The 24,738-nt window shown below is 40.0% G+C and overlaps 1 protein-coding gene across 1 annotated transcript; it reads left to right on the forward strand.

Moving 5' to 3' along the window:
* Positions 1-1,051: 1,051 nt before the first annotated feature.
* Positions 1,052-24,111, forward strand: LOC139710134 (hepatocyte growth factor-regulated tyrosine kinase substrate-like). Its single transcript, XM_071622065.1, has 18 exons — positions 1,052-1,226; positions 4,252-4,336; positions 5,112-5,187; positions 6,165-6,257; positions 6,747-6,867; positions 7,525-7,577; positions 8,806-8,874; positions 9,964-10,088; positions 11,818-11,935; positions 14,018-14,113; positions 15,900-15,971; positions 16,765-16,806; positions 17,302-17,469; positions 18,155-18,365; positions 19,056-19,228; positions 19,803-19,938; positions 21,790-21,887; positions 23,346-24,111. The coding sequence occupies exons 1-18, from the start codon at positions 1,184-1,186 to the stop codon at positions 24,027-24,029; spliced, it is 2,463 nt and encodes an 820-aa protein (XP_071478166.1). The 5' UTR covers positions 1,052-1,183; the 3' UTR covers positions 24,030-24,111.
* Positions 24,112-24,738: the final 627 nt, after the last annotated feature.

Raw genomic sequence — 24,738 nt, forward strand, 5'->3', positions numbered from 1 at the left:
TATATTATTCGTCTACAGCATCGATACTTAGTCTCATTCACCATCCTTTGCTTACATTGTATTTCTTCTTTTTTTCAGTGTCTACGAACAAGTAATGATGAAAAGACAATTCAATTACTAGAACCTATACTTCCGGGGTAATACTAATAGGCCTACTTTAATAATAAATTGTACAAGGAAACGCATTGTCAACGCATTGCCCTTCAGTACACTCCACTGTAATCGCTAACCAATTGTAGAGAGCAGCAGCCCTACCTCAATATGCCATGCCTTCATGTTCAGTCAAAAAGGGACTCAGTGGTATAGTATTGGTGGAGATGAGAATTGAACTTCTACATTTTTGCGAGATACTAGGAAACCATCTATGAAGTGATACAGAACATGTTATAGAGCTAAGAGGAATTCAGTGATTCAGTTCTTTTGTTTTTGTTTTATTATTTTTTGTGAGAGAATGAGAAAACTCTCTCATGAAATAATGAAAGAGCATGTTATTCTACGAGGAATTCAACATTTCATGAAAATTGGTTTTGAAATGGCCGAGATATCCAAAAACAAAGTACAACAAAGTGCTCCTAATTAAGCTTTTGAAATCTCAGCCATTTCAAAACCAGTTTTCATGAAATGTTGAATTCCTCGTAGAATAACGTACATGCTCTTTCATTATTTCATGAGAGAGTTTTCTCATTATCTCACCAAAACAGCACGGGATGGCAATTCTAAACATTATTGTGAGTAGTTTGCTACACATAAATAAGGTATGCTGTTTTTCTTGGGGCTTTGTGATGTTTCTTGTTTTTAATTTTCTTGTTTTTTTCTCTTTTGCAACCAATGCATGACGAATAGACACGCGCACGCTAACACGTTACTATTTTTAGGAAATTACATCAACCCGGAAGTGTTTCCTCGTCCCCGTATCTGGCAGGGTCATGGTTGGACAGTGCTGGTAGTGGTACTGTGCGGGTACCGGGTGCACACACGAATAACACATAGGAAGTACCAATGTACCTGTACACCGTTCATCAACAACGTACGCTAGCTGTATCGTATTGAATATACATACAGGTACACACGGCCGACCACGGTGGCTCAAATGTTGATTCCAGCTGAAAACTGAGAGACAAAGCAAGCATAAACAAGCGTGATTTTGCTACCAAGAAAGGGGAATTCCATCGAAGAAGTCACAATGTTTGGGTCATCAGCTAAGAGCACTTACGACCGCAATGTCGGTAAGCAAAAGAACAATCAATGTTGATCACTGTTGTCAAGTGTTCAAGTGTGTTATTGATGTAATTGTAAAGTAGAAGTCTAACGTTAGAACTCTTGTAAATTATGTGACTATAGTGTAGACTATTAAACGTTAGAGGTAGAATGTAGTGCCTGTGCCTCTCAAACACTTACACTAGCTAAGAAACATGTTAAACAGTTAATTTTACTTGACTCTACAAGAGTTAGTCAAGTAATTTATTCAGTAATCATTGGCCATGCAATGGGAGCGTATACCTCCTAATAATTACGTAATCAGGAGCTGTAGTGTTTCACAAAAAAATAAAGAATTTAAATTCAAGTCAGACTTGAAATTTAAGATTGACTAAATTGTGTGTAAATTTAATTTACTAGTTTCTAGTCTATCATTCTAGTCTAGATTATCATTATGGTTGCTGTGTGTGTCTTCATTCAATGCCTATGATTAGACTCTAGTAATACTAGTATGAATGGATTAGCGCGCTTGCCACACGCGGGCAAAACTATATAGAATCTACATCGCACTATGAGAGCGCGGTACTCCATGTACTCCACGCTGTGCGAGAGATTCAACGCATACACGTACATACACGTTGCGATCGAACCATGGCAATTCATACTGCAAATTCTGGCACAGAAATATTAATAACGATTATGCAAAATATTAATATCGCATAAACACTTGAAAGTATCTCACTCTCAGAAACAGCTGCCATCGTGGCTGTAGTTGTACACGCTGTACAGATTCAATGCAGATAAATGGACTAGTTACTTCGAAACTTGGAATGAAGCAAGTCCATTTGTGTTGCTATGCAACTTTACTTACCCGTTACTTACCCGTTGAACTGCTTATGCGAGCTGACCCGGGAGGGTCGTGACAATGATTTCGGGGGTCCAGGGACGTGGCCCACTGTTGTGCTCTTCGGAACATGTGCGGAGGTAGTTGCATAGTTTGAATTTCGCACTTGATTTGCGCCATTTTTTATTCATGAATTTCAGGGAATTTTTATTCGTAAGAGTGGTCTATTCATGGAAACGGTCGAATCAAGGGTAACTTGCTTTACACACGCTATCGCCGTATTGGCCTCCTGGATGTCCCGGAGGACATACACGGATGTCCAAGGATGTCCAAGGATGTCCAAGGCGTCAACACGGATCTCTCCCCGGATCACCCCGGATCAGATCCAGGGTGGTCCGGGATGATCCGGGATATGTGACTGGGGCATTAGATCTGAATTTAACAATACTCAATAAATCTACACCGAAATAATTATTCTGTAATTTAAACATTAACAATTTGGAGTGTGTGGTAATTAGGCTAATGAAACTGAGCAGGAAAACCAGTGGCATACCATAATTTTTAGTCAATCTTGAATTAAGTTTGACTTTGTGAAACACCCCCCAGCTTGTTATCCCCGTACTTGTCTGAAATGTTCAATCTAGAAGTGGAACCTACCCACCTTTTTTGTGCTCGACCTGTCTCGCGAGCACATGTTAGTGTCTGACATAGTACCAAATTCGAATACGTTTGTACCTTAAGCTCTTCACGCCCACACAGAGATTTTTCACTTTGGCTGAAGGATTTATTTTCACTTCTCTCTCTTGTTGTAAAAAAGAGTCATACACATATAAAGCACAAGAGAGACAAACAGTGACAGGTGCATGAACAAGTGGCGTCTTCCCATAGTAATGGCAGTTTCATGGTTTGTAGGTGACATAAGAGGGAACTGTAATTAGACATACAGAGCAGAGCAGGCGGTGTACTTTGTAAGATAGGGCCTAGGGGGTTCTTACATGTGTACATGTACAACGTACAAACACACTCTGAATCAATGCCTACATCATATTGTGGTTTTGTATACTAGCCCCTCATTGTGGACATTGATCATGCCTGGCACATCGATCATAACATTGGCCACTAGTGCCACTTATCCACTGGATCTAACTGAACTTGTGATCAGATATTGGAGCCTGTACATACATCCAATATTCACTAATTTAACCCATTTAGGATGAGTCTCGAGTTTACATACCCGGGTAAGCGTCTATGGGAAATGCGTGTTGTAGCAAAATCAAACCATCCTCAATAGGTTAAACAGGTTATGGAACGGGTCACTAGAATCCCACTACGTACATGTAAGGTAACTTTAAAAAGAGACCAGAGCTACACAGCTACAAGTGATCAGGTGTAGGCTAGTAGAAATCTGCATACACTGTACCCCTTGTCCAGCTTGCCCCTGCATACATAGGGGTGCTGGACAGTACCCAAGAAGAAGCTAGGAAGAAGAAATTGTAAGGAAGTCATTGCCTGATCAGACTAAGATTTCATGTTTATAAAATTCACACACCACATGGCTTGTGAGCAAATATCAAACTTCAAATTATCATTGATAGGTGTTCATCAAAAGAGTCAAGGCAGGAATTACTTACGGGTTATACTGTAAGCTTAGTCTCTATCTGACAGAAAAAAAAATTGGGTACAATTTGTAGGTACTGAGATTTGTCAAACAATAAAATTTGTTCACAAGATTGTGAATCTGTTGAAAGCTTTCATCATGAAAGCAACAAATCATTAAGCAGAGGGGTGAACTCATACCTCATCTTTAATCATGTTGTAAATCATTATGATGTTCATCTATGTCCTATCCGAGGGACAGAGTGTTTTGCCTCTTGCTAGAGGGAACGGTATGTTTACAGACAACATTGCTCAATCCAGACTCGGGTTCGAACCCAGGTCCTTAGGATCGTGAGGCAGATCTATGCACTACCAACTGAGCCAACTCACCGCATGTGGAATATTACCTGGATGATGTTAGTGAAATAAAAATTATTTCTGCCAAATACAGCAATGCTAGAGTTCTTTGCTTGTGCAAAAAGTCAGCTTGATGCAATGCACAATTTTTAAATACAATAGACTCTGAATGTCTGTTTAACTGAATATGTTCATTAAAGGTCTGATTTGTAGCTTTATTTTACCATCTACTCTATACATATTGTGTCTGATTGCAGAGAAGGCAACAAGTCATCTGCTTCTTGAACCGGACTGGGAGGCCACGCTGCAGATCTGTGATGCCATCAGACAGAAGGATGTCACGTAAGAAAAGGCCACAGAAAGCTTTGACTTGTATACAGTTGAAAATACAAAATTGTAGTATGGGCCATTGGTGAATCAGATTTGGTTGTAAGGAGAGACTTGCATTTGAGTTTGATTATCTCTGCTGCAATATGCTGCGATTACATGATTTGCAACTGTCAGGTTATCATGTGTAAAGTGGTAATGCAGCTTCTCAATGAAACAGTGCAGTGAAAAACAAAAACAATCACACCCCCTTCCTCCCAAAAAGACAAAACAACAACAAAACAATGGCTTTAGAATATTAGCAATTCTGACATGACAAGCTTGCTTGCATGGAATAGTTCAAATTTGTATCGATATGGTCCCAAAACATCAGTAGACAGTGTAAAATGCAATATTTATCTTCAAGTGACTACTGTATGCGCCAAATATTTTTTCATAAACCCTGTTAAAAGAGATTAACTTGAATGATTTTCAATTTCATTTTTTTTTTCAATTTTCAAGGGAAATTATGTTTTGTGTCATTAGATGTTGATATTCCTCATTGTAAGGAAACAAGTTTCAAATAATTTCCATGTCATTGTCTTAGTTTTAATAAGCATCGTGGACTAAGTTTTGCTTAGTCAGTAGGGCATGAACAGAGAAGACAGAATTCTGTAGTCACTAGTAGATGTAGGTCATTGGACAGATGATTTCATAGTAGCTGATTTGTTCCGTTGTACTTGTTCGAAGATTCAATATTTCCATTGCTTTTGATATTCAACTGCATTCTCTCCCATTGCTCCTGAAACAGACCCAAGTATGCATTGGCTAACATGAGGAAGAAAATGTTTGACAAGAATCCAAGAGTGACTCTGTATGCTCTGCAGGTAAAATAACATCATATTCTGCAATCTTTTACTGTGTAAGCTGTTATTTTCGTGTACAGATATATTTACGAAGGAGGTCATAGACATTTTCGTAAGATGTTGTTTTCACGTATTGACACCAACGCTAAACGTAAATGCATTATTACACTACAGCATGGCGACATTTCCATGTGTTAACTTTGCGATCCAACTGTGATTTGCGAAATTTGCGAAAATTAAACCTTTGCGAAGATAACAGCTAATACAGTAGCCTCCTCATAGACAAAGAAGCCCTTCTGTCCCTCGGATAGGACATGAAATGGCGGTCTTGTGTGTGAGTTATTCACGGCTCACGCACGTAAAAGATCCCACTTCATCCATTCATTGCAAAGAACAGGGTGCTAACTTGGTGAAGTGGTCCCCTCACAAACCCTCACAAGAAAACGGGCGAATAATGCCAACCCCTCGTGGATCGCCCCAGGCGACTAGAAATAGTCGGCAAACGGCATCAACCAGGCACAGTGTGCCATAAGCTTGAATAAATGAATGAAATCTTTAAGCCAGTTAGTTATCAGTGATTGTCCTTGATCTGAGCAGAATGCCACTATCACAAAAACAGAAAGAATCATGATACTCATTCTTAAGTCTTGAATGATAGCCTGACACAGATTAAAGTACTGCTCAAATGATTCCTCACTGAGTATAATATTACAGGCAGAAGGTTGAAGCCATTTGGCATATTTTGCTTTAGTGTGACCTATTAATGAAAGAACAATAGCTTGAGATACCAAAATGCAAGATTGCTTTTGTTCTGTCCTTTTTGTTCAGAAACCCAATTCAATAGCAAATTTGCAAATCAAATCACAAACACACCTGTGTCAGAATGATGCTCTCCTGTGCCTTTGGACATCCATGTTTTGAAAGTGATGTGAGATCCAGTCACGCCAGCACGAAGTAAATTCTCACACTCTTTGGACCTTGTTTATACCTGTCATCAGGTGCTGGAGTCTTGTGTGAAGAATTGCGGTACCGGTATCCACGAGGAGGTCGCCACGCCCCAGTTTATGGACGACATGAAGGAGCTGGCAAGTGTGAGTGATACATGTAGATGTTCGATGGTCATTTATTTTCAACTTTTGCTGATCTCTATCCAGGATCATACACTGTGTTTTCTGTGATTACTCTGAGGTTTGAAGTACTGCTTGGGTGCCTATGTTGTTGTTGTTTTTTTTTAAATATTGAATTGAGTAAATAGCCACAATGCTTTTCCCCACCAAACTGTGTAATTGGGTATTCGTGAGGAAGTTGAATATTGCAGTAGAGCTAGATTTACATGTGTTCATCAAAGCTAGAATGTTTCCAAGAAATGGTTGTGAAACATTGAGAGCACTGCATAAAGATGTAAAGATGCCCTGGCAGATGTCTTATTCTTGTTGTTATATTTTCCTTAAAATAATGAGTGTGGTTACAGTACCAAATATGATTATGATTATTATTTCTTTTATTATCTTTATTATTATTGTTATGATTATTGTTTTGATACTTACAGATATGTTTCTATATTTTTCTTCTTCTTCCAGTCTTCCAATGAAGCTGTGAAATCCAAGACCTTGGAGCTACTCCAGGCCTGGGCCCATGCCTTCAGGAACGAACCCAGTCTGAAGATAGTCTGTGATACCTTTAGTCAGCTGAAGGCAGAAGGTAGATAGTTGTTGGACAGCTAATATTGAAAGAACAGTGGCATGAATAGCAATTCTGTGTTCAATTTCGTCAGAGAAATGGAAAAATGCGTGCTACCGGTACCTTCAGCCAGGTGAAGGCAGAAGTGAAATGTTCTCAGATGGTCTTGAATGGCAGTGCCACTATGATCAGTCAGAGAAAAAACAGAAAATTACTGAATTTCTCTTGCCGTTTATATTTTGCTTGCCTGTCGTATAAAAGACAACTTTGTTTTTGAAAAGAAATTAGATATCAGCAGAAATATTCCTTTGATTGTCTCTTCGTTGATACTGAAAAGTATGATATTTGTGTTACCTATGTAAACAATCGATGATATACATGCAATGGATGTGGGAATTAGCAAGTTAGATATCAAATATAATGTTGATATTAACTGTTACTAATCTTTCTTTTTTTTTGCTTTCTCCACATGCACTGAAGAGGGTCAGAATTTATGATTTTGGTTTATTCATGTCACCTGGAAAAGCAAAGTTGTCCAAACAAGATGTTATGAATACAGACCACAGTTCACTCACAAGGATCAAATGGTGGGAACAAATATTTAACTTAAGTCATTCTCTTGTATGGCTAATGGTCTGTCTCCTCACCAAATCTATGCCTTCTTGTTTTGCATTACAGGCCACTCATTCCCTCAGCTGAAAGAGAGTGATGCCATGTTTGTGGCCGAGAAGGTGAGGGCAATTCAGAAAATCTGCTTAGTGATATGATGCTATTTTTCCTTTATATTCATGTCTTGATTTTGATATGATTTGATTTACTCGTAAAGTGCATAATACATTTATACACATATGAATTGTACGTGGAATAATCATTCTTATGTCATATACATTTATGAGTGAATCATTTTAAGCTACTCAAAGCTTGACTGGGATGTCCAGTAGATATAACTTATACATCTATGTACACAAGTAGAATATCTTTTTTTTTTCTTTCTTTTTTAACTTGCGAACAATGGTCAGTTGAGGTATTTGCGGAGTTCTTCTAGAATGCTAATCAAACTCGCCATTTCTTAGATCATCAAGGACACTTTGAAGAAAGCCGTGTCTCTCTCGTCTTTCTTTCTTTCAAGTTTTTTATTTTTTATTTTGTATAAAGATTTTCTCCTTGGAAGGTGATGGAGCATACGTTAATGGCTGTTCCTTCCTGATGAATCTAGATTTAGTCGGCACCTATCACAGGTGACCCGTACACATAACCACCAAATTTTGAAACATACTGAATCAACTCTTTGTCATCTCGAGTTCTCTCAGAGTTTAATATAGAAATTCTCCAGTAGCACTTGTACACACTGGTAGGTATGTAGCAGCTAGCATATATCATAATTATTGAAGTCCATTTCTGAAAAATCTGTAATCACACTCTGCTCATCTCTGTTACAAAAAAAGCAGGATCTTCTTTTGAATAAATGATTATGTATGTATACACACTGTTGCTGTGCTCACAAGCTCAATATAAGAATACCGTCCTGGTAAAATGAGGTTTCCTTCAAATGAATTTCTCCTATATGGTGTTTTCTTTGGCTCATGCATTTCTCTACACCTAGCGTGTAGACCACAGACAATATGATGTTCATTGTGCTGAAGCTTTTCACTACACATGGTTTGTAGGCCCCAGACAATATGGCGTTCACTTTTGGTCATGCTTTTAATTTCTCTATTTTCAGACAATATAGTGTTCACTATTGCTCTTGCTTTTGATTTCTCTATTATCAAACGATTTGGTGTTAACCTTTGCTTGAGATTTTCTTTACACCTGGCATATAGGCCCCAGACAATATGTTGTTCACTTTTATTTGTGCTTTTCCTTTCACTTGGGGGGGGGGGGGGGGGGGGGGGGGGTAGACCCTAGACAATAAGGTGTTCACTTTTGCCCATGCCTTTCTCTGCACCTGACCTATAGGCCCCAGACTGGGTGGAGGGGGAGCGTTGCTACACCTGCCGGACAGAGTTTGGACTGATGCAGAGACAGGTGAGTGCACGGTTGGCTGCATTTTATCTGCCCGTTAATGAGCAAGACCCCATAACCATGGCTCGACACTAACTTTTTTGTTTGGTGGCCCGATGGGGCCACCAAAATCCTTAATTTCAAATTTTTGGTGGCCCGAGAGAAAAATTTGGTGTCCCGAAAAAAAAACAATAAAAAACTTTAAAAGTCCCGTTTTTTTTAATGAGTCAAATATTTAAGTTTTATGATAGTAAGAATTAAAAGTTGGACATATCTACTCATAAATTAAACTTGCAACACTCACTCTCAGGCACTCATTCAGTCCTTTTCATCCATCCTTTAAACAAATTTAACTGCTAATTTCCGGCGCAAAAAGTTACGATTTTATTGACATACTTTTCAAAAAATTGTGGTGGCCCGAGGCGGGCCACCAAATTTACCCTTTTTCAAAATTTGGTGGCCCGACTTTCATTTTTGGTGGCCCCGGGCCACCAGGCCACCGTTAGTGTCGAGCCCTGCCATAACCCTAGTTTTCAGGCTCAAAGCCTTGTTGGTTGTATAAAAGGGGTCTACGCCAAGACTACTACATGCACCAGGTGGCACTGTCCCATAGGCCATGTACTGTAGCTTCTCCCAACAAGAGGCTGCAGTGCCAGTGGTGCATATAGTAGTCTTGGTGCAGGCTCCTGGATGACCAACAAGGGTTTGTGCCTGCAAACTACCATAACCACATTGAAAACCAGCTAGTGGAGCTTAATATGGGCTATCCAGCCATCTTTTCAGATCGAAAATGAAAACAAATGACTGAAAGAGTAAACGAATAAACAGTTGAACCAGAATGTGTACTTTTTGATTTCCACAGAGAGAAATAAAGAGTTGCAGTTTCTTACCCTCTCTCTTTGTGTGAAATGCATGTAGAAAAACTGAAATGAAGCGAATTTAGCATATTTATGGTATATACATTTTACTAACATGCTATAACATGAGGACATCAAAACTTAATAGCTTGTGGGAAATTTACCGTACAGTACAAGCAAATGTTTTTCCCATGATCAGCCATAACCTATTTCTGCGGTCTGTTATATCACTCTCTTTTTGCATTGTTCCTATCAGCATCACTGCCGTCACTGTGGCCAGGTGTTTTGCCAGAAATGTTCCTCCAAATCCTGCACCATTCCCAAGTTTGGCATCGAGAAGCCGGTGCGGGTCTGTGACACCTGCCACGACAAGCTCCAGGGGTATGACACGTGTCCTTGATCAAGACTGTATTCAGATTAGTGTGTGGTCTGTTTTCTGGTGTGCGATAAGGGTGCTCTGGTGTACGTTGATGTGTAGTGTATGTGTATGGTGTTAACTGAGATATGTGTAATTTGTTTGATATTGTCTAGAATGGTGCACTGTGGTGTATTTTGTAAGTACATGTATTGTGTCTTAGGGTTTTTTTGTTATACCCCCGCCAAACGAAGTTTGAAGGGGGTATATAGGAATCAGCGGATGGTCGGGCGGTCGGGCGGTCGGTCCGTTGCAAATCTTGCGTCGCGAACTACTTCCTCAGTTTTCAACCGATTCCCATAAAACTTGGCACAGATGTGTGCCTTGGGTTGTAGATGTGCAAGACGTATTTTTTGACAGTACCCAAAAGTACGTTGCCATGGTAACGGCATATTATGGGCAAAAATGGGTACAAATCTTGCGTCGCGAACTCCTCCCACAGTTTTTGATCAATTTTTATGAAATTAGGTACAGATGTTCATCCGAATATGTTAATGTGCAAGACACATATTTCCGCAGTGGCAAAAAGTGCGTTGCCATGGTAACGGCATGTTATTGGTAAAATATAGGGCAAAATGCTTCATGGCAAAACTGCTTCATCAGTGTTCTTCCAATTCTCATGGAATTCATATTGAATGTTTGTCTTAGGATATAGGTCAGCATGACACATTTCTTGACAGTGACAAAAAGTATGTTGCCATGGTAACAGCTCACATATTATGAGCCAAAATGATGGAAAATTTTGTGTTGCAATCTACTTCCTCAGTTTTTGCCCAATTTCCATGAAACTTGGTACAGATGTGTGCCTTTGGTTGTAGATGTGCAAGACGCATTTTTCGACAGTACCCGAAAGTACGTTGCCATGGTAACGGCATATTAATGGCAGAAGATCAAGGAAAGATCTTGCGGATTTAACTACTTCCTCAGTTTTTTGACCAAAGCTTATGAAATTTTGTTTTGACCAAAGCTTATGAAATGTTGTGTGGCGGGGGTATAACCAGTCGCTGTAGCGACATTTCTAGTTTTGTTTTGTTTTTTAATTCCAGAGTTGTGGTGTAGGAGTGTTGTACTGGTACATAGTGAAATGTGTTGAGTTATGCCATAATATATTGATAATTTTATGCAGTACGTGGAACAGACATGCATGTTTTGTGATATGAGAAAGGGAACGAGAAAGAGGTCCTAGATTGAATGGCTTTTTGTGACATTTGGTACAGAAGATGGGAGGAGAATGAATGGAGAGAGATGAAGAGAAGGATTGAAAAACTTGTCCTGCAAAGATTTGCTTGATTTAACTCATGAATCAATGAGACACTAGGTTCTCATTTGTTGTTAAAGGTGATATACACGCATGTTTCATAGTGTTAGATGAATATACTTCAGTGATATTAATTTGTACCAAAACTATTGTTCGTAAATGACTCATTCACGTATGAATGAAGATTTGAAGGTTTCATTTTAGATTTTTATTAGGTTTTTTCATTTCATCATGGAGATTTTCCATTTTATGGACAATAGATGAAATGAAAAGAAATGTGTTTCTGTTACTTTTTCCTACTCATTTTGTAATGATAATTGCCAATAAATCAACATGACATGAAGACTGAAATTAGGGAAGACAAGAATTTCTTGTTGTGTCAATGTGAGTATGAATGTGAAATATCTCTCTCTGGTGATCTCTTTTCCTGGTTTCAGGAAAGCTGGGAGCGGAGGGGGCGGAGGGAGCGGAGGAAGCAGTGGCGCCAAGCCAGGTAACAAGGAGAGTGACCTCCCTGACGAATACCTGAACAGCCCCCTCTCTCAGCAATCTCAGGTGAACTGACAATTTTGTGCGGAAGTTTTGTTTGTAGTCGTGGTTTATTGCCACTTGGTTTGATATCAGGGGCCAGTTTCATAAATCTTGTCATCAGTGACAAGTTGTCATAGATGTGACAAGCTACTGAAATCCTTGCATCTGATTGGCTGAGAGCAAATTTGTCATAGAAATGTGGCAGTTGTCGCTGATGACAAGTTTTATGAAACGGGCCCCAGATGGTCTGCTTTCCAGTTCATCTAACTCCACTACAGCTAAATTCATTTGGTCTACTATCAATTTCATGTAAAGCCCATTTGGTCCAATCCTCACTTGGTCTAATGTCCAGTTTAGCTAATTATCATTTTGTCTAATAACGAGATGGTCTAACTGCAAATTTGTCTCCTTGGATTATTTTCCTATTTTGTCTAATAAACTGTATATTAGACAAAATGGGCATAGCCCATCTGGAAGTAGACCACCTGGTAATGAGGCCGAGTGTCAATTGGACTAAATGGTCATTAGACGAACTGGTTGTAGACGAAATGGAATTAGACCATATGGGTTGAGACTAGATGGCTATTGGACGAAGTGGGAGTAGACCAAGTGATAGATCACCGTTATCGTTTCATTTTGTTTTGTGATGTGTTTTGTTGTTGTTTTTGTTGTTGCTGTTGTTGCTTTGGTCAATTTATGTGGAATTCATTCAGAGCAGTCCGAGTATGGTTTGAGTGAACCACTTGTGAAATTACTGCCTCCCTCTTACGTTCCATGCTATTCTAATAAAAACAAACAAACAAAAGCATCCTGTTCTGAGAATGAGGCATTGACTACAATTGAATACCTGAATATAAAAACGACCCAAGTCCAAATTTGGCTATTGTCTTTGGAGACCCTTTATGAAGTTATGAAACGATAGATAATCAGTCAAGTGACTGTTTTACATGCAAGTTTGTATACACGTATATAACATTCCAATAACTGAAAGAAAAAAAAAAGAAAAACATTAAGAAGTTATCTATTTATTTCTATTTTTTCGAAATTTTCTCTAATGGACCTAGGTCGTTCTTATTTTCAGATATTCAGTTGCTTGAAAAACAGATTTTTCATGAGTAACTAACAAAGAGAAGAACAATAGAAAAAAAAGAACTATGTCCTTACATTTTACTCCTAATTCCTTTCAAAACTTTTAAAGCATTTTGAGGCTGCATTAAAACAGATGGGGGGGAAAAGTGTCAATTTCTGCACCGATGTTACGTAGACCAGTCACTGAATTGCTATGACCTGCTGACATTGATTGTGTCTTGACTTGAAATTTCAACTCATCAACTCCTGATTGACAGCTACAATGATACTTTTGTGCGGTTCACAATTGAGCAATTGAGTGCTGTTGCCCCTTAACCCTATCTTACCTTGGGGGGGGGGGGGGGGCATAATGCCCCCCCCCCCCTCGACGAATTCCACGACCATTCCGGCGTGCAAAATTTTTTGACCGCGCCGCTCGCTGACTTTTTACTTTCAAGTCTCGCGCAACTTTTGAGACCAAATTTGTCGTGCCCGGGCATACCGTTTCGAAGCCACGCCCCTTCAAAAAAAATTTTGTCAACCCCAAAATTGCTCAAAAATGTGATTTTGTGTACAAAGTCAATACAAATTGTGTTTTTTCAAGTAATTCATGTAAAGATTCATATTTCTTATTTTGATGGCTGAAATCAATTTATTTTAGTATATAAAACAGTATGTTTCAAAAAATGTGTATGACAAATTCTGCTGAAAAAAAACAACAAAAACAAAAGTTCAAAAAAACAAAGAAATACATGAAAAATTGATAAAACGATAAAAACATAAGAAATTAATTTTGATACTGATTTGTACTGATTTTTACTGATACTGATTTGCATCTGGCTTTATGTTCATGCAAAATTTTGCGGCGTTCGCGCGGTCAACGGCCGAGATCTGAAGGGGGGCCATAATGGCCCCTCCAGGAATTCAAGCTCGCTAAATAGCCCAGGTAAGTTAGGGTTAAGGGATGGGGGAAAAAGCATCACACCACAACCTTTGACCTATGTGCCTTTTTCTCTCTCTCTCTCTCTTTCACCACAGCTCCCTCCCCAGCGCAATGATTTGGACCTGCAAGAGGAGGAGGAGCTCCAGTTAGCCATGGCCCTCTCTCTGGACGAGGCCCAGAACAAGCATCTGGTAAGCTCACTCTCTCCCCCTCTCTCTCTCTCTCTTTGGTATATGCCATATATTTAGCAAGTCTAATTCTTTGCAACTTTATGTTGTTGTTTTTGTGTGTGTGTATGTGTTAATTAGGACTTCCCTACAATTTTGTGAGTGCTTGAAATAGAGATCGGGGAGTACAGTAATGAACGGAAAAATGTATATGTGTATGTTGAATGCACACTGAGATCAGAGTCAATATTTTCTTTTGGTGTTAAATTTGCAAATACATGATCTTGGTTTCGTCTTGGTTTTCAAAAATTTGACAGGTACAGCTGTAGGATATCCCTGAATATTCATACTTTCCGTTGTAAGAACTTCCCGGACACACAAAAGATTGAAACAACAATCTCCCCCCCCCCCCCCATAATTAAAAGAAGCATACCATGTATGCATATATTATGGGTATAGTGCAACACCAGTCTAAAGAAGAAATTATGAAAGTTGTGATGCATTATGATAATCATTTTATTCCTTTGTTATGATTAATGTGACAATCACATCTAGTTCCCAAAATGAGATTTGTTGAATCTGTGCTTAACCAAAGCAGACTTCATACGTTGTAGTTTGTCCTTTTTTTTTTTAGTTTTTAAACTCTGCCATTATATGTTCAGAAAGTGAACTTTGCCCACAATATTGTTTGCTTTTGAAATATTTACTCCTGGCCGCGGCCTCTTAATGCAAATCGAAAGTCATTTCAGCGAAAGAGGTTTGACGTTGCAGACATGATTGAGCTCTCTGCAGTGCATATTTGGACAAACTTGTTTGATGAGAGCAATACAGCTATGAGTACATGGCTTGCGACTTGGCGAGAGAGTCAGTATCACATGCCGTTGTCTGTAGTGTTAGGTGCACTCTTGAGCCTTGGACTTTGGATAGATGATGGTTGGTGGTTCATTGAATGTACACAGTTGTCTGCAGCATGCAGCAAATTGGAAGCCCAGGGTCACTACTTGAGGTAGAGCGATCCACAGTGATATGATTGTAGAGGTACATTGTACCAGTTTACATGCTTGTATGTGGATGGTTGCTACTAAATGTTGGGGAGGAAGGAAACCTTGGACAGTGTTAGTTATTTTCTTTTCCCATGCCCTCCAAGCTTCCATAGTTCAAAATGTTACATGCTGAAAGCCTTATGCAAAAATCTGAAAGCAGGGCCTTCAGGACAGAAGTCAGAATTGTATACCAGTACCTATTTATGAGCACTCCCAAGTTTCCATGAAGCTTTAAAAACTGATAAGATTGTTGTCTGAGTAACATTTGTCAAGTTACATACAGTACATGCCTGATTTGCTTGCATTTTGTATCAAAATTCCCCTCAAAGATATTCTCTATTTCTTGCTGATGTCAGGAAGTTCTTTCTTTATCAGACGTGTTCCAAGTGGTCTTACATCATGACTGTGAATAGCTTTTTTGTAACAAGGTACTACTGTGTCGATAATCATTTAATCTTTCCTGAACCATGTTGTATTAGACCCCCACAGGACACTGCAAATAATCATTTACTTTGTACATGTACAGTATATATGATGCTGACATTCTCTTGTCTCCCTGATACACCAAGTACTAGCACATGTTAACTTCAGAAGATCAAATGCTGTGAAGTATGAGATTAACTTGAATGTGCTGTGCAGTTGAATCCCTTGCATGTTACGAGATGTGGGTTGACTGAATGATGGTCTCTGTGATATTCATTTAAACTTGATTGGTTTTCATACTGTTATTGTTATTTTCTTTTATATGCATTTTTGTTTTTTAATAGATCAAAGGGAAGTCTGGTTCCAGTGTATCTTCTGCGCCCATGTCGAGCCCTACTCCAGCCTACAACACTGGGGTATGTATTGCATGCTGTACTTTAGGGAATGTATGTATTGACGACTCTGTCATACTGTACGTACAAGGGAACCTTGTTATTATGAGATTTTAATAACCCTCACAAAATACCTTGTTATATCAGGTTTCTCACTATATCACGGTGTGAAAAGAGAAAAATATAAAGAGTTGGAGCAGAAAATCACCTTGTTATGAAAGGGTTTTGTTATAACCGACTTCTTCTCACGAGATTCAACTGTATAGCAAATGGAAGAATCTTGGTGGATTGATACTGATCGCCAAATAAAGTAAAAGTGTGTCGCCAATATAGGCGAACACTGTTTGTTGGGAATAGATGCTGGATGATAACCACTTATGTCATTCTTGTGAGAGAAAATTGGTGCTAAAGTTAAAGTTATTGTGCTGGAATAGTCCTACGTGAAGTTTGCTCAAGCAAAGCACCTAGTCAGGAAAGTTTTGAGTGAAAAGGCACAAGTACAATATCAGTTCCGACAAGTGCATTGTCCGTAAATCAATTGATGTGATGTTCTACGGAGACCTCAACTACTGTTTGGGTCACGTGACCTCGACAACGCTTTCTCAGTATTTTGCATTATATGTGCAATATTTTGTTGTTGATTTCGTCTAGTGATATAAGCTTTTTGTTCCTCTTGATAATTGTCATTATATTCCTTAAATTTCTTGAGCAGAGGCACGGAAAAGCTGTATCATTATCATTCCATGGGTTGAGGTTGATCTGTAACGTCTTTTTTTTTTAAAAACATGTCTTTCTGTCTTTTCTTTCTTCTTTTCAGGTGTCTTCTGCTCCAGCCCCTGAGCCAGAGTTGGATCCTGAGGTATCTTTATTATTTGGTGATTTTTCAATCTGATAAGAGATTAATTTTTTGTCATTTTTTTTTGTATTTCAGATGCCTCTAGTAACATCTCTACCAAGATGTTCAGACCTGACTTTATTTTCTTGTACTGCGTCCATTTCATTGTATCTCAGAATACACCCTCATTTGTAGTTTTAAGTTCTAAAGATGTGAACCCTTTATTTTGTCCCTCTGCATGCTTGTAAAGAAATATTGATTTTGCTATGCACTACTTTTTAACTAGAGTTTGTCAACTCCTTTAGTGTTAAAATGGTTTATTGAAGTTCCAGAATCTGAAAATTTGTAATGTTTATGATCATTCACAATGTATTGTCGAGATCTAGACAAACAATTCAATATCTGTAGATCTAATTTAGTAGTTTCTGGAGTGTAGTTTGTGTGTTCCATACTTGATATGGCTCTATTTGTGATGTTAAACTGATGGAGATGTGACCATCTGCCTCTGCGCTTCCACAGCTGGCCCGCTACCTGAACCGATCCTACTGGGAGCAGAAGCAGGAGGAGAACCGTGGCACCATGCCCTCTGCCCCGACGGGAGGGGCTGATGTTGTCCCAGCAACAGCCCCACCCCTTTCTCAATCCACCTCGTCCCAGCCCATGTACGCGCAGGTCAAGACTTTTGAGGTAACGTTAGCACAGTCATTGAAATTAATTTGTGAAAAGACAAAGAAGAAATGAGCCATTTGGAAAGCGTCATATCTTGATAGTTCTTTCAAATGAATGTGATTCATGTCACATATGTCACTACTAGAAAATAAGTGTGAGTCATTTTTATCGTCCTTTCTAAGTGCAGTGAATTTCATTCTTGAGATTACATTTTGTGATATGTCATTGTGCAGAGGATGATGTGAAGAAAATATGTTGGCTGCTATATAGCTTGGACTATTCCTGTAGTAATGTTTAAATCATTTGCAATTTTACAAATATTGAGATTAAGAATAGGGCAAAATATTAATGTTCAAATGCTGTATCAGTATCATGCGGTACAAAGATAGCCAGGCATCTGTTTTCTTGAATCAAACTTCTGTACACTGTAGAAGCTGTTTTACTTAGCGATTAGGAATTCCCACATTTTGTTCTACCCAACCCCATGAAAAGTTGGACTCCAAAGCAAAGTGATGGCATTAAGTATGGGCCTTTCAGTTTAATATAGCTACTTGTGATTGTAATGTGAATTCCCAGTCCATAAAATTTGCAACTCTTTTTGAATTAGTACAACTACAATTATGATAATTTCAGAGTCGTATGATCGATATGTTTGTGTGTTCCTTGTCTTTACCTGTGACTGATGTCTGGTGTAAAATAACAGGAAACCCAGAATGGAGCTGTGGAACCGGAATACGAGGAGTTCATGCGCAACATGTCGAGCAGCATCGACGTCCTCGTCAACCGCATGAAGAGTGACTCCTCCCGTGGTCGCAGCATTGCCAGTGACACCACGGTGCAGGGCCTCTTCCAGGTTCTCTCCAGCATGCACCCCAGGCTCATCAAGATCCTCCAGGAGAAGGAGGAGAAAAGAGGTGAAGAGATGGTGATGACGACGATGATGATGATGATGTTGATGATGATGATGTTGATGTTGATGTTGATGTTGATGTTGATGTTGATGTTGATGTTGATGATGCTGATGAATAGTTATGCTAATGAACAAGAGAATGATAGTGACTGTGATAAAGCAATGATTATGATGGTGATGATGATTATGAGTATAATGATGGTGGTGATTATGGGTATGGGTATGTGATTGTTATGGTAGTGATCATGATGATAACAGTGATGATGACATTGAAGAAGAAATGGGGGTAAAGGCGGAGGATGCAGTCTTGACAGATGGCAGTGAGAAGTACAGGGATTAAATGGTGGAAATGAAATTAGAATGTGACAGTGGATGAAAGTTATCAAAGTTCAATTTCTGTGTGTTCATTAATGGTAATGAGCATCCATATTTCATTGGTTTTTTTTTTTTTCATAATGATATCAATTTGGCAGGTCACTAAATTATCCTAGTGTAGATGCTTATGGTAATTTAGTCATTCCCAAAAGAAAAAAAAAATCTGAAATTCTTTTTTTGGCATTACAATTGTACATCATCTGCAAGTCTTATTATGTTTTCAATTGGAGCACTTCTGCAAACCTTCGTGTACATTGATGTTACAAAAAAACAAAACAGCAATATACTGTATCATCCTATTCTGGTTTGTGTCTTCCAGCTCAAATGGAGGGCCTCCAAGACAAGCTGGCCCAGATCCGAGATGCGCGAGAGGCCCTGGATGCACTGCGGGAGGAGCACCGGGAGAAGCTGCGTCGCGAGGCGGAGGAGGCGGAGCGCCAGCGCCAGATCCAGATGGCCCAGAAGCTGGAGATCATGAGACGCAAGAAGCAGGCAAGTCGTGGAGAGCAAGTGCAGGGGTTATGTAATATATTTCCCTAAGTGTGAAATATAAGCTGGAGAGCTTTCAAATGCTTATTTAGCAGTACTCAGAGCCAGTAGATTCACATGACTCGAGTTGACCCAATTTTAATGTTTGGCAATCATAGGTGATCTTTCCCTTTTATTCTTGTTGCCCAACCACAAAACCAAAATATGTACCATGCAGTTTGGCCAAAATCTGTGTTATGACAAGCTTTTTACACCTATGGTTTTCTGACATTAGTCTGCCTTTAAATTTGCTAGTATGCAATTACTGGACGAAAATGGAGAAAGTCTGAGAAATGAACAATAATTTCAGTTGTCAGTGTGATTACTTGTGTTGTAGACTAATATTTTGCTGTTTGTGGCACCACAATATATCTGTATGCCTCCAGATTTCTATATTTCCCCCACAGTAGCAGGCAATCCATAAATTTAGTTTTGTATGGGCTGGTAGTCAAGACAACAAAATTCTGTTAATTTTCAGCAGATGATGAGTTTTGAGATCAGATGGTTCTCATCAAATGCTGTTCCTTCTTCCCAATAGGAGATGCTTCAGTTCCAGCAGCAGCAAGCCCTGCTGCGGATGCAGGAGAAAGAGCGAGAGAGGCAGATGTGGCTGGAGCAGCAGAAACAGCAGCAGCAGATGAGGCAGATCCAGTACACCTACGGCATGCAGCAAGGTGCGTGATCCCCACTCTGGTGCCATGCCCAATGCCACGCCCTTTGAGGGAAGGCATCACCCAGCTCATATCCCCAACCTCCTTTGGTCTATCCAGACCTTGTCTCATTTGTGTTTTGTTAGTGCGATGGTGAAAGAACTTCCTACTCGTGTTGAATGCAAGCATGTTCGAGTTTAATCCTCTATATGCTGAGGCACTTTCTTAGATTGCCAGCCTTATCACCAGCATCCACAAAGCCATCCAAACTTGACCTTGTAGTTAAGTTAGCAAGCCCACTCAGGTGTAGCAGTGTGCCTCAGTCCAACATGAAGGCCATTGTGACACAATAGCAGAGACTCCAACCCAAAGCACCTTCTGATCTGGAGATTCTCCCGCCTGAAACCCCTAGCAAACGGGAGATTCCAAGTTGATGTGTGCGAAGCGCGAAATTCCCAGGGTTCTAGATGCTCTCTGGTGCTTTTAAGGCTTATTTTTTCGACATACGATAGCAATAAGTAAGAAAGCCTTTCCAACGGGAGACACAGAGCCAGGGCGGGAGAAATTAAATCATAAGCGGGAGAACGGGAGATTTTGCAAAAATGGGTTTTTGGCAGGAGATCTCCCGTCGAAAATGGGAGAGTTGGAGTCTCTGCAATAGGGATTAGGGTGTAGGTAATCTATGGTCATTGACAATAAGTTTCCAGAGATCTGTGCCAACCAGTAAAGAAAGCACTCCAGGGTGTGTGACAATCAGCGGACAAAGCACAGTAAGAATTAATGCTGGTATTGTTCAGAGTCAGCTATTGCTTATTGTCCCCGCCGAACGAGTTCGAGCAGGGGACTATGAAACGGGCTCCGTACGTGTGTGTGTCCGTGTGTCCGTGTGTGTGTCCGTCTGTCCGTGTGTGCGTCCGTGTGTGATCAAAATGTTCAATTTGCTACTTCTCTGTCATTTATGAGCCAATTTTGATTCCGTTTGCTTTATATGATAGCACTACATGGGAGCTTTGAAACTTCTACACAGAATTGTGACCTTTGACCTTGACCTTTGACCTATATTGTACATTTTGCTACAAAATGCTACTCCTTCGCCATTTCTAACCCGATTTCGATTCCGTTTGCTTTATGTGATGGCACTAGGTGAGGGCTTCAAAACTTCTACACAGAATTTTGACCTTTGACTTCTTTGACCTTTGACCTTGATTTTTGACCTGTATTGTACATTTTGCTACAAAATGCTACTTCCGGCGGGGACATATATTATGCACCGCGTAATTTCTACTTTTCCATGTGTGCTTTCCATCCTGCACATTCAAGGTATCAACCTTTGTGTGGACTTGTGCTAATATATCAAAGGTGAAGAGAGAGAATGGTAGAGTTTGAGGGTTAGGCGAAAAAAAAAGAGGAGAAAGAACAGATTTCACAATGTATGTGGCTCCTGCAAAGTCCTTGTGTTGGCATGCAATCTGGAAGTCCAGAGGGATCCCTTGTGCTGTAATGAAATTTAAATGTAAAGACTAAATCAAGCAGAGACATCCATGAGGTTTCTATTTCTCTGCTTTCAATGGTTCAGTTGAGGTATGTTAAGTGTTGCTTGTGCACTTTTAACCCTTTCAGGCTCGCCATCCCAAAATCTCCTAGGCACTCAATGACTGAATGTAGGTATGTAACCCATGGAACTGAAGGAGTTAAACTAGAGTTATGCTAAGGACTATATCCATGAAACATATTAACATATAGCAGCTGTACTGTTTTGAGTATTTCTGTCCCTTCTATTTTCAGTGTTTTTTCTCAGTGTTTGATAATTCTTCTCTTTTTGTGTGAGTTTTGCTGATGGGAGTAATGTGTTTTCTCCCTTCATGCTGTTAATAGGTATGGGCCAGCCTGGGATGATGCCACCTGGAGGCATGGTGCCAGGGGCAGGTGGAGTTCAGCAGGGACCACCTGGCCAGTATGGGCAGCCACCACAGGTATGGCTCACAGGAGATTGTAAGACGACTGCCCCCCTGGTAGAACAGTTACCCTCTGGACAGTTACCCAGACAACTTACCCCGAGGACAATTGCCTCAAGGACAATTATTACTTGGAGGACAATTACTCCCCCCCCCCCCCCCCCCCCCCCCACAAGAACAATTACTCCCCAGGATAATCCCCCCCCCCCCCAATACACACACAAGAACAATTACTGCCACATAGTTGGGGGATGTAATTGTTCTCTTAAAAAGGGGGTAATTGTCCTCAGAGGCTAGTTGTCAAGGTGGATAGTTCTCTTGAAAGAGATGGGGGTATTTAGGGGTACTTGTCCTTGGGGTATTCAACTGCCCTGGGACCAATTGTAATGGGGGTAATTGTCCCCGGGTTAGTTGTCAGGGGGTAATTATGGTGGGAGGTATGCAGTTTTTGCTCAGGGGCTAGTTGTCCAGATGCACTCACACAGGGATGGGAAACCATGACTGCCTTTTGCCCATATTGAGACTGTAGGCGTGATGTCCAAAGTCACAAAGGTGTACTTTAGGTGGTTATCAGCATGCACGTCTAAGACTATCTGTCAATAGGTAGATATCAGTTAGTCTCCCTAAACCTAGTTGTACTAGCTTGACCTTCATTTCTATTCTAGCTTTAATATGCTTGATAGGCTTTTCAGCAGTGGGAATAACCAAAACCTAATGAAAATGAACTTAGGAGAACATACATGATTAAATCAAATTCATGATTTATATTTAGTCAATGAACAAGCAGGAAAGCGCATACAGTTGTACTTTGCATGTAGGAATGTCAGCATGCATTCACTGTTATACATGTCTGTAATGCAATTGAAACTTGCACTGTCCATGGACTAGATTAATACTACTTTATGTGATATCTCTTTTGAATGTAATCAAATTTCCTTAAATAGATTGTGAAAACGTAGTGAAAAAGAGACAGAATATACCAAATGAAGAACTCTTTGTGTGGGGTATCAAATCCAACCTAGCAACTCTAACTTTTCCCCTTTCATAGTTTTGTTTGTTTGTTTGCTTGCTTGCATTTTGAATTTATTTAAATGAATGAATTGAATGAGATATATGTAATATGTATTATGAATATAATGGTTATTATTTTTATTTTTCTGCACAAAGTATTGCAAAATATTTATGTTTCATGTTATTCGTAATCTGTGACGTATATGTTGTTCTACGAACAATTGTTATCTGTTTGTATCTTTTGTATGTAACGCTGGTGGAAGGCGCATTTCCACATTCGCATTGTGGACAATAAAACAATCAATTCAATTCAATACAATTACTGGTTTGTCAGTTTTAGCAGTTTAGAGAGAGCTACCACTGCAAGTCAATTGATGCAAGCTGTATGAGTCTTCATGTATTTTAGACAACATAATAATTTGATGTAGTGTAGTGAATAGATATCATTCTCCTGTGTCTTTTCAGTATGGGTCCCCTTCACATGCCCCTTATGGTATGGCTCCTCCCCCTTCTGGCTACCCTGGGGGCCCTCCACCGGTAACTACGCAGATGGACGGTGGACAGCCCACAACACAGGCACCACAACTTGGCTACAACCAGGTACCTGCTGGCTACCAGCTTCCACACCAGCAGCAACAACAGGTGCCACCCCAGCAGCAGCCGTACCAGCCCCCAATGGGTGGCGGTGGTTATCCCTCGGGGCAATACGGCGCACCTCCCAGCATGCCACCGCAGCAACATGGGGCATCAATGCAGCAGCAACAGCAGGCCAGTATGCCCCCCAGCCAAGCCTACTCGCCACTGTCATCACTCGACTATCAACAGCAGCAACAGCCACCACATCCGCCACAACAGCAACAGCAGCAGCAGCCGCAGCAGCAGCCGCCTAGCAATCCATACAACATGCAAGCCATGACCGGTGCACTGCCCCCTGGTCAGATGCCACCACAGCAGCAACAGGGGCAGTATGCCCCACCACAGCAGCAACCGCAGCAGCAATATGCACCACAGGGGCAGCAGATGATGGGATCGCCCAGCATGCAGATGGTACCACCAGGCATGCAACCCCCGCCACAGCAGCAGCAACAAGTCCAACAACCCCCACAACCAGACCAAGCGCAAGAAGCAACCCTCATTTCATTTGAGTAGATCTGTCTATTGTCGTATAATGTTTACGTGTCTGTATATCGCTAACTTTCTTTATTAAGTTGTCCCTTACCTTGTAGCATTATGATTGTCAACTCCAAGTAAAACAAATGATCACAACATCATCGTTCCTTGTAGACATAATCATGAATATAAGATGATTATTGGTATCAACCAATTGTTCATGAACAAACCTACTTACTGGTTTCTCATCAAGAATGTTTCATTACCTGTAGTACCTATTGCAATGGAATTTACAGTGCAAAACCCTTTTAGTATAGCTAGTTTCAAAATACAGCTGTTGTCTCTGTTGAATAACATGAACTTTGCAAAGAATGATTTGGTTGCTGCCTATTCTTGTTCCTGTGCATCCATGACTGCTAAATTTATGAGAGGTCATCAGCCATGTTCAATGTAATGTTTTGATGACTTTAAGCCATGCAGTGCTACACTTTTGTTTTTTAATAACATTATAGATGCCAAAAACTTAAAAGTTAGCTCTTACTGCCTTCCTCTTTTTGCCTTTGGTGTTGTTGTTGTTGTTTTTTTGTGATGGCAAAGGTACAATCCACCATCACATCTATGTGAAAGGTCAAACACTTTTGTAATATTCAAACTAGAACCTCGCAAGTTTGTGATGCAACTATGCATCGCACCATTTTAGCCCCTCAAATGATAATGATAAAGAGCTGTCATCTTCAGTCAGTAAATT

The sequence above is a fragment of the Diadema antillarum genome, unplaced genomic scaffold, assembly GCF_040938485.1.
Source record: "Diadema antillarum isolate AM-2024a unplaced genomic scaffold, OU_Dant_1.0 seq00001503_RagTag, whole genome shotgun sequence".
Classification (NCBI taxonomy): Eukaryota; Metazoa; Echinodermata; class Echinoidea; order Diadematoida; family Diadematidae; genus Diadema; species Diadema antillarum.

Excerpts from the sequence above, each read along its gene's own strand:
- LOC139710134 (XM_071622065.1), top strand. The coding sequence starts at position 1,184 with ATGTTTGGGTCATCAGCTAAGAGCACTTACGACCGCAATGTCG. Across the intron at positions 10,089-11,817 it reads TGCCACGACAAGCTCCAGGG|GAAAGCTGGGAGCGGAGGGG; the intron begins GTATGACACGTG and ends TCCTGGTTTCAG. Across the intron at positions 19,939-21,789 it reads CACCTACGGCATGCAGCAAG|GTATGGGCCAGCCTGGGATG; the intron begins GTGCGTGATCCC and ends TGCTGTTAATAG.